At 40.1% G+C, this 15,531-nt stretch overlaps 1 protein-coding gene across 1 annotated transcript; it reads left to right on the top strand.

Moving 5' to 3' along the window:
* Positions 1-380: 380 nt before the first annotated feature.
* LOC139369356 (neuroblast differentiation-associated protein AHNAK-like) lies at positions 381-14,049 on the top strand. The gene is made up of 5 exons (XM_071108645.1): positions 381-428; positions 6,391-6,424; positions 6,758-6,878; positions 7,104-7,276; positions 7,393-14,049. The coding sequence occupies exons 2-5, from the start codon at positions 6,422-6,424 to the stop codon at positions 12,169-12,171; spliced, it is 5,076 nt and encodes a 1,691-aa protein (XP_070964746.1). The 5' UTR covers positions 381-428; positions 6,391-6,421; the 3' UTR covers positions 12,172-14,049.
* The last annotated feature ends 1,482 nt before the right edge of the window (positions 14,050-15,531 follow it).

Genomic DNA, 15,531 nt, shown 5'->3' with positions numbered 1-15,531 from the left:
ACTCTTTGGCACACCTCTGCATTTTTGTTATATCAACAAATATTTTTTTCCACCTGTCTTGGTGTGTTGATAGAGAAAAACAGAGCACTCTCCATCTCACAGTTCCAGTCTTGAGAGGCCAGTTTTCTGTGATCACCCTGCCTACCTGGACTGGAGAATGTGTGTGACAGTTTGTGGCTGGGAAGGGATGCCGAAGATGGAACCAGTTTGTCTGCTTTGGGGAGGGTATGTTTTCACCGACTGAGGCACGGGGAAGGTATGCTGAAGGTGGAACCAGTTTTTCTGCTTTGGGGAGGGTATGCTTTCGCTGAGTGAGGCACAGGGTAGGCACTCCTACAGGAGTACGGAACACCATGGACTGCTAACACTCAACTTTCTCACTGAGTAACTACAAACTGCATGGTCAAAACAACCCAATGGAGCCTAAGGTAAGATTTTGATTGATTGTCAATTTACATTTAGAAACTTTTGCTGAAGTACTCCATCCAGACTATATGGTGCCAGGTTCTATTGCTAGTGTTTACAAAGTCCACAATGATGTCATTGTAAGGGTCACTTGTACAACTGAATGCATCTTCTGCATTTAACCCAACCCCTCTGAATCAGGGAGGGGCAGGGGGCTGCCATAATTGACATCCACAGCACCCGGGGAACAGTGGGTTAACAGCCTTGCTCAGTGGCAGAACAACAGATGTTTACCATGTCAGCTCGGGGATTTGATCCAGCAAACTTTCAATTACAACCATTCTCCAACACTCTTGTCAGCTCAGGGATTCAATCCAGCAACCTTTTGGTTACTGGCCCAACGCTCTAACCACTAGGCTACCTGCCGCAGCTAGATGAGTATGTAAAGTTTGCAACAGTATGTGCAGGTTTGTAATGCAAATGTCTACAGTAACTATTGGCATAGATGATGTTTAAAAAAAAATAATAATAATAAAATTGTTTTTTTATTGAATATTCGAAACACACAATATACTTGCAGTGAAGCCGCTCAACAACTATATCATACCAGTCATCCAACAGATTCCCATTCAGAGCAACACACAGAAGCATCCAGGGTCAATGCCCTGCTCAAGGGCATGTTGACCGATCTACCACCAAGCCAAAAAACGTGAACCCGAACCCTCCAAGATCCCCCCCACAGTTCCCCATAGCTGTCCATCAACCATTTGAGACCCCTCCCACAGTCCCCCCAGGAATATAAATAAAAATACAATTAATTCCATTCCCCACCCCCAAGAACCCCCCCCCCAATGCAACAACAACCAAGAGAATGAACTAAATATTTTTTTAAAGGAAAAGACAGAAGAAAAGAGCAAACAACAATGCAAAAAATAATAATAATAAATTTCAAACAAAGGACATCAAGGACAACTAAAGTCATATCAGCAATGCCAACGATATGTTTCTGTGCATGTCTGGCACTATTGCATGTATGTGGGTGTTCTTGTATGTGTTTATTTTAATGAGAGTGTGTGTATATGCATGTGTACAAACACCTGCACGGCATCAGCCTCAGGCAAACCGGCAGTAGTTGTAAAAACACTGACCCTCATTGTCATTCAAACATACTTTTCATTATGTTTCATTTAGACTTAAAAAAAACATTTACTTTTATCTTTGACCATCATTCTATCTCCCACACAACAACTCCACTCCCACTTGACTCCAATTCCACATACCAACCCTCAGCGTCCCTCAGCCGATCCCATCTATCTCTGCTGGCCACCCACTTCGGGTTCCTACGCAACATGTATCTTTCAACTATGCAGTGATGTTTAACGTACAATTTCAATCTATATAATCGAATAGAATCCACAGATTGTGAGTTGAAGATAAATACTTTTACTAAGAGAATTAGTATATTAGTAATTGACTGACACGGTCACTCCAGATCTCCTAACAGTACTATTTATAGGGTCAATTTTAGATCAATGCTATGCATTTTCAGCCATTCCTGAACCTGAGACCAGAAACAGGCTACCTGAGGGCAATACCAAAAGAAATGGTTTATTGATTCTGTATCCTCACAACAAAATCTGCAGAGCTTTGATGATTTTATGCCCCAAATATTCAACATTTTGCAGGTGCAATGGTTAGAGCGTTGGACTCGTTAACTGTGCGGTGCAAGATTGGAACCCCTGAGCCGACAGGGTGAAAATCTGTCGTTCTGCCCTTGAACAAGGCAGTTAACCCACAGTTCCTAGGCTGTCATTGAAAATAAGAATGTGTTCTTAACTGACTTGTCTAGTTAAATAAAAGGTATAAAAAAATAAAAAATAAACATTTTAAATAAAAAAAAGAATCTGAAATCGGGGCCCAAAAATACTGATTTCCGATTGTTATGAAAACTTGAAATCGGCCCTAATTAATCGGCCATTCCGATTAATCGGTCGACCTCTACTCCAAATATCCACTATTTCTAATGTGTCCATAACATTTGTGATTTCCTTAAGGGCACGGTGATGATAGTGTGTAGAGTGATTACCTTTACGGTCCATTGAGGTGCTTAACACTGTGTTATAGTCTCCTACCATAATGACTGGATCATTTGTTGCCTGTAAGTTCAATAAATTGGTATAAATGTTTTCGAAGAAGTGTGGATCGTCCTGATTTGGACCCTAGAAATGAATGAGCCAAATCTCTTTTTCGTCCACTTTCATATTTAAAAGGATCCACCTTCCTTGCGAATCATTCCTGACTATTTGCACATTCAGATTTAAATTTTTGTTAATTAATATCATCACACCCTTTGAGTTCCTTTGTCCATGACAGAAAATAATTTCACCACCACATTCCTTTTTTCACGCAACTTCATCTAAGGATGTAGAGTGAGTTTCCTGTAAACAACTTCATCTAAGGATGTAGAGTGAGTTTCCTGTAAACAACTTCATCTAAGGATGTAGAGTGAGTTTCCTATAAACAGTACATGTTATATTCCTTTTCTTTTAGCCATGTAAAGACTGATCTTCTTTTTTTATAATCTGCTAAACCGTTACAATTATAACTGGCTTTACTTATTTTCATCCCTTACCATAACTAGACACTATTCTGAGTCTAAATTGACTATAATTAGCGCTTATAAAGTTACTGATTTCAGAGGTATTATGAAGGTCAAAACTATAGCTTTCAAATGTCTGATATTTTGAATTCAAGAAATAGGTTCTAGCAATATTTGTTTTATTCCTTTGCCTGTATGCCTGTGAGCCAATGCCACAGATGTTAGAAAATTGAGACAAGATATTATGTGTGTAGTGTCATGGCAATTTCCTGTATTACCAAATGATGAGAGAGCAAACCACACACCAGTCAGAGTTATTTAAACTTCATCTTTAATTATATGAGCTTCACCATAGCCCTGTGACTCTCAGATCAATTCAGTGTCTATAAATGAATTCTGAGAGTGCTTACAAAAGAATACTTATTATCTTTTATAGCCAAGATACACCCCTCTCAACTCACATGACGAACCACAGATCTTAGGAACTTCACAAAGGGCCTTTTACTTGAGAGAGGAGTATCCCATAGCCAGATAGCATTAGCTATAAATTATTGTTCAGTTTGGTCTCTAAAACGAGATTCTAATCTCGTTCCTGGTACTTCATAGTACCAAGACATCACCTCACTATCTGGAAAGCTCTTTAGGCTTTATTGGCCAAAGACATGGTAAATCTTCTCTGTCAGTGCTATCTCATAGAGGCCCATCCTCAGTGGAACACACACACACAATAGTTAACGGAATACTCTATTCTGTCGAATAAAACAACCATTCTAATGCAATACAAAGATTATAAAATAATCTTACAAGCACTATAACATAATCTTGCCATTTTCCACAACATCTCCCCATCACATGGTTTAACAGATACATTCACATTGGAAGACACTGTTCAATTCTGACTTCTCCCTTTCTGATATTCTGCATATTACCAGACATGTAAAAGACAAGCCTGACCTCTCCCCTCTCTGGGCCCCAAGTGACTTTTCCCTAGAGAAGAGAGAGGAAAATGCAACTGCCAACAGTATAGTCCAAAAGAAGACATTCTAATGACAAGTATAAAGTAAATAAAACCTCTTATTTATCTATGTTACCAAACTAATTCTGATTCAGCTACGACAGTAGCAAATCTGAGTAGGTTAATGTGTATGATATTGGATGTGATATAGTGAGAGTGTGTACAATGTCTGTATAAGAGTAAGACTATAATGTGTGATGTCCAAATAAATTATAACTCTGCCAATTTGCATGGTTGAGTGTCTATGTGTGTAATATGTAGTGCGTATAGCCTTAATATTCATGATGATAATTGTAATCCATATTGCATTACCGTCATAATTACATCACAATTACCTTTAACATCATTGAAAAACACATCCCAGCATTTCCATAGCAATTGACGTTTCACATGATCATGAAAGAGACCTTGCATTACTTAGAGACGGATTCACTACAGTACAAATGTATTCCGTACAATATGTTATTATTCCCTAATTTCCCATATTCTGATATCTTCCCCTTGCTTGTTGTAAACATATATAAACTTGTAGACAAATACATAAATAAGATAGACAAACAATAAACACATTAAATTATAAAACAGTTCTTGACAATAGAGAGAGAAGAGAAGGGAAGGAGAAAAAGAGAGAGTGAGAGAAGAGAGCGAGATCAGGTGTGTGTGTGTGTGTATGTATAAGTCCGTATGTGTAAGCAAGCATGTAATTGAGTACGTGTGTGTTCATATCCACTTCATAATGTTCAGATATTTTTACAGTTCCCATACCTTCTTTTTTTTCGTAACCTGAAGTCCCTGTAGAATTTAGTACAGCCACGGTGTTATGGATTATGTTTTAATATGCTGATCCGAAACATTTTATACCTGATAAAAGATATTAAGGATGCATATAGAGTAGGATAAATCATACATTTAGAGACACTCTGAACTGGCATATTTTTGTACAGTAGTATGTACAGTACAGTACATACAGTACATACTACATTAAAAGTTAAAGTCACAAGCATACAGTTTGTCTTGAGTGAATAGAGAGCTCATAAAATACAACCTTAGACTTAGAGAAAATCTCAGTCAGCCTCTAATCTCTTACAACTCTGCACAATGTGAATGAAAGACAAATAATATGAATTATTTGAACAGAGTAAATGTCAATAAATTGCCATGTTTGCAGCTTTTAGCTTACTGTCAGTCCACTCAGTCCACTCTTTGAGGGCATATACAGATAACTGCCAAAATAAAGGAAACACCAACATAAGTGTTGGGCCATCATAAGCCATAAAAGCTTCAATGCACCTTGTCATAGATTCTACAAGTGTCTGGAACTCTGTTGGAAGGATGCGACACCAGTTTTCTACGGGAAATTCCATAATTTTGTGTTTTGTTGATGGTGGTGTAAAATACTGTTTCAGGTGCCACTCCATGGCATTTGGTTTACATTGTTTTCATGCTCATCAAACCATTCAGTGACCACTCATGCCCTGTGGATGGGGGCGCAGCCATGGTAGCCAAAATGGCCTGCCCAGCATACTTTGTATCAATATATCTTGTATCCTTTATTTATTCAAGAGTTTCCATTATTTTGGCAGTTACCTGTAGTTATTGTTACCTGTAGTTATTCAATCTCTGCTCCTGAATTAAAGTTATTCCATTCAAAACATTATGGTTGACTTAAAAGCAATAGGGGAATATTGAAACACATAGTTTAATAAGTCTGAGTGATTCATATTTGTACATATTCATGTTTTGGGTGTACAGTATTTGATGATGAAGTTAATGATGATGATGATGATTATGATAAATGTGGAACACATTATTGTTCATAGAGCAGCAGTCTCACGAAGCATGTGACACAAATCACTTACAGGACCTGAAAGAACATACCTGAAGCGGTCGTTTACAAATCGCTTTATTTGAGCCCCTGCCACGGCAAGCTTTTCATAATATAAACTGTTGGGTGTGGTCATTTCTGAGTTTACTTTTAAAAAGGAAACACCCGACTATTGTGCGCTGTGTATATATATATATATATCCCTGGAAAAACTTGTTCCTGTGTTTCACTCCATGTCCCAAGGCCATACCTCGAATACCTCAAATGGGCAGCTACCTGGGTGTCAACCATCTGCCAATTTGCATATGTAAACAGGTTATCAATCCCCCATAGCTCCCCTTTAGTCATGGTTTCAGCTGATTTAGTGTTTTATGTTCAAAGGGGTCAAATGAGCTGTGACATTATTGTCTAATTTTGTCATTTCTTTGCATTTGATACTCTTGAAGGCTATGAAAGTATGATGCTGTATTTAGACAAATTTGTATTTATTATAGCGTGAAACCAAGTTGAGCACTTATTTTCAAGTGATTCTTTCCTCCTCAACAGGTTTAGACAGAAGAGCTTTTCATAAAGGATCATGGTATGTGAGATCATTCATCCATTAGCCATGATGATGGTAATAACAAGCATATTCCAACACAATAAGCTAAGCAACAGGAAACTGACTTTTTGAAAAACACCTATGCCTCAGCATTACTTTCTAGAAGTGCATGCCATTTCAAACATCTATTTTAAAAAGTTATTGTGTCATAGATGTGTAAATTATTGTAAATAACATGTATTTTTTATTTGTAAGTTGATTGTTCATTGTCGGCATTTGATGATTGGGTTATTGAAACATGACCAACACTGAGGCCACACGCCTGTCTGCACATTTCTTATAACTATGTTTGTACTGTATGTCTGCTTTTAGGCAGGTGTCCGCAGCGGGAGGAGGCCCTCTGGGGGGCTGATGCTGGAGGAATCAGAGAAAGGACGATTGGTCGTCTCCAGTGTTGTCGATGGCTCCTTGGCCAATCAGGGGCTCAAGGAAGGTATGACTTTTGAGTCTATTATTTAATGTATAAAAATGTTGTTGAGTCTCAAAGCTCCCCCCCCCAAAAAAAAAAAAACTTGAGCTTTCACTTTTGTGATTTTTCTCTGACTTTTGTGCATCAATAAAATATATAGCTGTTTTTAAGGCCACATTTAGAATCATTGACATTTTCAGTCAACATGCTTTAACTGTGTTTCACTTTGAGAAATGTTATTTTTTTCAGGAGATGAAATTGTGGGTGCCACAATCAACTTTGACCAACTTTCAAAAGACGATGTGTTGAAAATACTGAAGCTGATGGATGATAATGGATTTGATGAGAAGGTTCAAGTTCTGACAAAAAATAACTTGCGCAAGAGTATGGGGACCTTGGACAGCATCAAAGCACCAGAGGAGGTTTGTGGAATACATTTAAAGTTAAACAGAATTAGCTGAATAACAAATAAAGTACATTTTCAAAAGGTTGTTTGATCAATTATATCCATTGTTATTGGATAGCTTTCTCTTTGCAGATGCTGAAGGATTCCTATAACAGACTCAATGCCAAAATAAAGAAGTTCATGAAAGAGGACAGCTCTGGACAACCTACAGCTTCTGGGGAAAGAGGCTCTCCTAAAGGACAGGTGAAAGGCAAGGAACCGAGACCTCTCTGGGCCAAGCCTAATGTCAGAGGAACAGACTCTACAGTGACTCTCGATGCTCCTGGTGGAGAACTTTCATTGCCTAATGCCAACATGAGTACATCAGATCTCTCTCTAGCTCATTTGAATGGGTCTTTAGGGGCTGATCCTGATGTCAATATCTCAGATTTACCTTCAGTAGACCTTAAAGGTTCCAAAATAGATCTAGAATTGCCAGATTCAGACATTGGTATCCCATCTGGGAAGATCAAAACACCAAGTCTTGGAATGGCTGACTTTGCTATATCTGGACCAAGAGTTAGGAATCCAGACCTGGACCTCTCAGCGGTTGAGATGTGTCTATCAGACGTCAGTTTGCCTGACCTCAGTACTCCAGATATTGATATACCCTCAGGTAAATTCAAACTAAAGAAACCACATGCAGAACTCAAAGCTCCTGATTTCGATGTGGATGCCCCCTCTGGTAAACTGAAGATGCCCAAATTTGACGTCTCTGGCCTAAAAAGAACAGATCTGGGAATTGATGATGATGATGTAAAAACAACAAAAATAATTCTCAAAGCTCCCAAGATAAAAGGCGGACTTGATGCACCTGACTTGGACTTACCCAAAGTCGACCTAAAATCACCTAAATTAGATGTCAACACTCCAGATGTTGACATAAACGCACCCTCAGAAAAATTAAAAATGCCAAAGTTTAAGATGCCTATATCCGGCCTTTCGGGCCCTAAAGGACCAAATGTTGGCATTGATAGAGTCTTGGATGGACCAGATCTGAGCTTATTATCTTCCAAATTAAAACGGCCAGACTTGGATGTTGGTAGCCCATCTGGAAAATTAAAGATACCAAGTCTAAAGGTGCCAGACTTTGGCTTCTCGGGGCCAGATGTTCAAGGGCCCGACTTAGAGGTAAAGACTCCAGACTTGGATCATTCCGCCCCCAAGTTTAAAGGGGGAATTAGTCCCCCAGATTTGGATCTGCCAGATGTAGACCTCAAAGGCCCCAAATTAGACCTCAATGCTCCAGATTTTGACATAGATATGCCCTCAGGTAAAGTCAAAGTACCTACATTGAATAAACCAAAGGTTGATCTGAATGCTCCTGATCTGGACATCAATGGGCCCTCTGGTAAACTGAAAATGCCCAAATTCAATCTCTTTGGCACATTGCCAAAAGGACGAGGTCTAGACATAAATGCAGGTGTGAAATCACCAAAGTTAAAAGGTGGGATTGATGCCCCTGACATGGATTTACCAGACATTGACCTCAAAGCCCCTAAATTAGATGTAAACACTCCAGATGTTGACATTGATTCACCCACAGGGAAATTCAAAATGCCCAAAATGAAGATGCCTAAATTTGTCATGAAAAGACCTGATGTTGACAAAGATGGAGATCTAGAGGGGCCAGGCCTGAACTTGTCTGCACCAAAATTGGACATAGAAGCACCCTCAATGAATCTCAAAGGTCCCAAAGCAGACCTAAACATTCCAAATGCTGATTTGGGAAGTCCATCAGGGAATTTCAAAATGCCAAGTTTCAAGATGCCAGATTCAGGTTTCTCTGGACCAAAGGTTAAAGTGCATGACTTTGAGGTAAAGACTCCAGGCTTAGATCTTTCAGCCCCCAAGTTTAAAGGAGTAATTAGTCCCCCAGATCTGAATCTGACAGATCTCAAAGGCCCCAAACTAGACCTCAATGCACCAGATGTAAACTTTAATGTGCCCTCAGGTAAAGTCAATGCACCTACATTGAAGAAACCAAAGGTTGATCTGAATGCTCCTGATCTGGACATTAACGGCCCCTCTGGTAAACTGAAAATTCCCAGATTTGGACTGTCTGGTAAAATGCCAAAATCCACAAAACTGAATCTCAAATCCCCAACGATAAAAGGGGGAATTAATTCCCCAGACCTGAATTTTCCAGATGCTGACCTAAAAGCCCCTGAACTAGATGTGAATACCCCGGATCTTGACATCAGTGCACCCTCTGGTAAATTCAAAATGCCCAAATTCAAAATGTCTAAATTCAGAGGCCTAAAGGGACCAGATGTTGACATTGATGGAAACTTGGAGGGCCCAGATATTGATATCAATACCCCCACCGCTAACCTCAAAGGTCCCAAAACAGGTCTAAAAATGCCAGATTTGAAGATGCCTGGTTTCGGGATATCTGGGCCAAATGTAGATGAACCTAACTATGACTTACCTGATATTGACCTCTCAGCCCCAAAGCTAAAAGGGGGAATCAATCCCCCAGATTTGAGACTACCTAAAGGTAAAATCAAAGGCCTAAAACTAGACCTCAATGATCCAGATTTAGATGTTGATGCTCCCTCAGGTAAACTGAAAATGTCCAAATTTGGACTCTCAGGCACTATGCCAAAAGGATCAAATCTGGACATAAATGCAGGTGCGAAATCACCAAAGTTCAATCTAAATATGCCAAAGATAAAAGGTGGGATTGATGCCCCTGACATGGATTTACCAGACATGGACCTCAAAGCCCCTAAATTAGATGTAAACACTCCAGATATTAACATTGATTCCCCCACAGGGAAATTCAAAATGCCCAATCTGAATATGCCTAAATTTGGAATGAAGGGGGGACATATTGACAAAGATGGAGATATAGAGGGACCAGACCTGAACTTGACATCTCCCCATCTTAAGGGTCCCAAAGCAGACCTCAACATTCCAGATGCTGATATTGACAGTCCACCAGGAAAATTCAAAATGCCAACTTTCAAGATGCCAGATTTAGGATTCTCTGGACCAAAATTTAAGGGGCCTGACTTGGACCTTTCAGCCCCCAAGTTTAAAGGAGGAATTAGTCCACCAGATCTGAATCTGCCAGATGGAGACCTCAAAGGCCCAAAACTAGGCCTCAATGCACCAGATGCAAACTGTAATATGCCCTCAGGTAAAGTCAATGTACCTACATTGAAGAAACCAAAGGTTGATCTGAATGCTCCTGATCTGGACATTAACTCTGGTAAACTGAAAATGCCCAAAGTTGGGCTGTCTGGTAAAATGCCCAAATCCACTAAACTGAATCTCAAATCCCCAAAGATAAAGGGGGGAATTAATTCCCCAGACATGAATTTACCAGATGCTGACCTCAAAGCCCCTAAACTAGATGGAAATCCCCCCGAATTTGACATCAATGCACCTTCTGGGAAATTCAAAATGCCCAAATTTAAAATACCTAAATTCAGAGGCCTAAAGGGACCAGATGTTGACATTGATGGAGACTTGGAGGGCCCAGATATAGATATCAATGCCCCAACAGCTAACCTCAAAGGTCCCAAAACAGGTCTAAAAATGCCAGATTTGAAGATGCCTGGTTTCGGGATATCTGGGCCAAATGTAGACAAACCTGACTATGACTTACCTGATATTGACCTCTCAGCCCCAAAGCTAAAAGGGGGCATCAATCCCCCAGATTTGAGACTACCGAAGGGTCATCTCAAAGGGCCCAAACTAGATCTCAATGCTCAAGACTTTGATGTTGACACTCCCTCTAGTAAACTGAAAATGCCCAAATTTGGGCTTTCAGGTACTATGCCAAAAGGACCAAATGTAGACATAAATGCAGGTGCGAAATCACCAAAGTTCAGTCTAAATATGCCAAAGATAAAAGGTGGGATTGATGCCCCTGATATGGATTTACCAGACATGGACCTCAAAGCCCCTAAATTAGATGTAAACACTCCAGATATTAACATTGATTCCCCCACAGGGAAATTCAAAATGCCCAATCTGAATATGCCTAAATTTGGAATGAATGGGCCAAGTATTGACATAGATGGGGATATAGAGGGACCAGACCTGAATTTGTCATCTCCCAAACTCAAGGGGCCCAAAGCAGACCTAAACCTTCCAGATGCTGATATTAACAGTCCATCAGGAAAATTCAAAATGCCTACTTTCAAGACGCCAGATTTAGGTTTCTCTGGAACAAAAGTTAAGGGGCCTGACTTGGACCTTTCAGCCCTCAAGTTTAAAGGGGGAATTAGTCCCCCAGATTTGGATCTGCCAGATGGAGACCTCAAAGGCCCAAAACTAGACATCAATGCACCAGATGTAAACTTTAATATGCCTTCCGGTAAAGTCAAAGTACCTACATTGAAGAAACCAAAGGTTGATCTTAATGCTCCTGATCTGGACATCGATGGGCTCTCTGGTAAACTGAAAAAGCCCACATTCTTGCTGTCTGGTACAATGTCAAAATTCCCAGACTTGAGGCTCAAAGCTTCAAACATTAAGCGGGGAATTGATGTTCCAAACATTAATTTACCAGATGCTGACCTCAAAGCCCCTGAACTAGATGTGAATGCCCCAGATCTTGACAGCAATGAACCCTCTGGGAAATTAAAAATGCCCAAATATAAAATGCTTAAATTTAGAGACCTAAAGAGACCAGATGTTGACATAGATGGAGACTTAGAGGGCCCAGATATTGATATCAATGCCCCCACAGCTAACCTCAAAGATCCCAAAACAGGTCTAAAAATGCAAGATTTGAAGATGCCTGATTTTGGGCTATCTGGGCCAAATTTAGATGAACCTGGCTATGACTTCCCTGATATTGACCTTTCAGCCCCAAAGCTAAAAGGGGGAATCAGTCCCCCAGATTTGAGACTATAGTAAGGGTCATCACAAAAGCCCAAAACTAGACCTCAATGTTCCAGATATGCCGTCAGGTAGATTCAGAGTTCCAACCATAGAGAGGCCAAGTGATAGCATCAAAGCCTCGGATTTTGACATCAACACTCCTACATTCAAAATGCCTACATTTGGTTGTCTACACCAAAAGGACCAGATCATGACATCAGTGCTGACCTAGGTTAAATTGTCAAAGATGAAGGTTGGATTGGTTCACCAGATCTGGACCTACCTGCAAATGACTTAAAAGCCCCTAACATAGATTTAGACACTCCAGATATAAACATTGATTCACCATCTTGGAAATTCAAAATGCCTCACCTCAAAATGCCTAAATTCAGCCTTTCTGGTCTGAAAGGTCTAGATGCTGGAATAGATGGAGACATTGAGGGACTGGACCTGAGCTTGTCAACCCTGAAAGTAAACATGAGGATTGGTAGTCCAGATTTAGACATAAATGTTCGTCATTAAAATTGCCTCAGTTTGGAAGTCGCAATTGAAGGGCAGTATCAGATATGGACTTTATGAAAACAAGTTACATTTCTCCTCCAAAGGCTATAGTGAATCTAAAAGCACCAGACTTGAAAGTTAGTCACCCAGATGTCAGCCTGAGCATACCCAAAGCTGATATCAGAAGCCCAGAATACAAAGTGGCATCTCATAGTAAACGCAGATCTGATATCCCAGGTGGAACCCATATAAAATATTTGATATGCCAGGTGGAGTACATATACATGTGCCTGTTGGGAAGTCTAGGAAGGTCAAAGGAAGAGCTAGTTATCCCATTGCAGATATTGATTTGCCAAAAGTTGATTACCAAGTGTCTGGTGTATCTGAGAGGTTCAGACCTTAACCTTGATGACCTCACAGTGAAATTCTAAATTCCCAAACACAAGACTTCTAAACTGGGTAGTTATACAAGAATACCAGATATAGACTCAAGTTTTCCCAGTATTAATTCCTCAGTCCCTCTACTCCCACCCCAAAGTGTGGATTAGTGGTTTCACATCCATATTTTAATTAGAGAAGAACTGACCTCAAGGGCAATAAACATCATAGGAAAGCACCAGCTGGTGAAACCGACAGATAAAAAAAAGTCCAAAACAGTCTAAAAATTGTTATGCCCATGACAAATTTGACTCATGGTTCAAACCCCAAAATTTCGGAAGATCAATAATATTTGATCACTGCAAAGTATTTCCCATACATGTCAAAGATGATGTACCAAACGGAACTGGGAGCCTGAAAAATCGGCACAAGGAAGAGTCAAACCGTAGATCTCATACACTCAGAAGTCTCGACTTCAGTTCATCAAATGTGGACCTTAAAGTTCCAGAAGCTGAGAACTTAAAAGGGTCAAAACTTACAAAGCTTACATAGCATTCAGATAACTGACTAAGTGTAATTTTAGGCTTGTTTTAATCACAATCTTCTGTTGAAACATAATGCAGAAAACTTCTGTTACTTGAACTTAGTTGTACTTTTTATGTAAATTGATTGGTATTTGTTATGAATGTTAAAATTGAATGTGTAAAGGGTTCACATTTTGTCAAATTGTTTTACAAAATGGATGAAAAGCTAATTGAAAAGGTGTTTTAACTGTACACTTGCTGTATTAAAATAATTTGTTTTGTCTTTACAATAATGCAAGAAAACAATTCATTCAAAACAACTTCCAACTGCATTAGCCGAGGCAACATTAATCTGACCCGATCCTGACAGTAGGCCTTATTTCCCATATTTTTGGACTTGAAATAACGTCTGGAAAATTAATTCTGTCAAGTATGATAAAACATTTAACTCAACTGCTATTTTTGTAGAACTATTTATTTATTAGTTTGATTAAAAAATTATAGTATTGCTTCACCTATTAGAGATTGTTACCTCCCACCGCTAATTCCTGACATTGTCTTACCACACTTGACTCTACACAACATAAACATCATCAGTACAATATCTTTGGAATCACTGCACAACATTTCTGGTATTTCATTCCAAACAATGTGTTTAATAAGTTGGGAGGTCTTCAATTTTTACTGAAATGTATTTATATTCTTGAAAGATTACCCGCTAAATTGGCTAGGTTTCACCAACAAGCTTTAATCAAATCAAACTTTATTTGTCACATGCGCCGAATATAACAAGTGTTGACCTTACCGTTAAATGCTTACTTACAAGCCCTTAACCAACAGTTCAGTTCAAGAATAGTTAAGAAAATATTTACCAAATAAACTGAAGTAAAAAGTAACACAATAACATAACAGTAACGAGGCGATATAGGTTAGTTGAGGTACAGGTTAGTTGAGGTAATTTGTACATGTAGGTAGGGGTGAAGTGACTATGCATAGATAATAAACCGTGAGTAGTAGCAGAGTACAAAACAAATAGGGGGGAGGGGTCAATGTAATAGTCTCGTGGCCATTTGATTAATTGTTCAGCAGTGTTATGGCTTGGGGGTAGAAGCTGTTAAGGACCCTTTTGGTCCTAGATTTGGCACTCTGTGTCCGCTTGCCGTGCGGTAGCAGAAAAAACAGTCTATGACTTAGGTGACTGGAGTCTTTGACAATTTTATTGGCTTTCCTCTGACACCGCCTTTAGGTCCTGGATTGCAGGAAGCTTGGCCCCAGTGATGTACTGGGCCATATGCACTACCCTCTGTAGCGCCTTACGGTCAGATGCCGAGCAGTTGCCATACCAGGCGGTGATGCAACCGGTCAGGATGTTCTCGATGGTGCAGCTGTAGAACTTTTTGAGGATCTGGGGAACCATGCAAAATATTTTCAGTCTCCAGAGGGTGAAAAGGTTTTGTCTTCACGACTGTCTTGGTGTGTTTGGACCATGATAGTTTGTTGGTGATGTGGACACCAAGGAACAAGAAACTCTCGACCCGCTCCACTACAGCCCCGTTGATGTTAATGGAGGCCTATTCGGCCCGCCTTTTCCCGTAGTCCACGATCAGCTCCTTTGTCTTGCTCACATTGAGGGAGAGGTTGTTGTCCTGGCACCACACTGCCAGTTCTCTGACCTCCTCCCTATAGGCTGTCTCATCGTTGTCGGTGATCAGGCCTATCACTGTTGTGTTGTCAGCAAACTTAATGATGGTGTTGGAGTCGTGTTTGTCCACGCAGTCATGGGTGAACAGGGAGTAACAGGAGGGGACTAAGTACACACCCCTGAGGGGCCCCAGTGTTGAGGATCAGCGTGGCAGACATATTGTTGCCTACCCTTACCACCTGGGGGCGGCCCATCAGGAAGTCCAGGGTCCAGTTGCATAGGAAGGTGTTTAGTCCCAGCTTCCTTAGTGATGAGCTTCGTGGGCACTGGTATTGAACGCTGAGCTGT

This window comes from Oncorhynchus clarkii, chromosome 17 (assembly GCF_045791955.1).
Source record: "Oncorhynchus clarkii lewisi isolate Uvic-CL-2024 chromosome 17, UVic_Ocla_1.0, whole genome shotgun sequence".
In the NCBI taxonomy this organism is placed as follows: Eukaryota; Metazoa; Chordata; class Actinopteri; order Salmoniformes; family Salmonidae; genus Oncorhynchus; species Oncorhynchus clarkii.
Note: the sequence above shows the minus strand (reverse complement) of the source record. Positions and strands in the feature narration are given on the sequence as shown.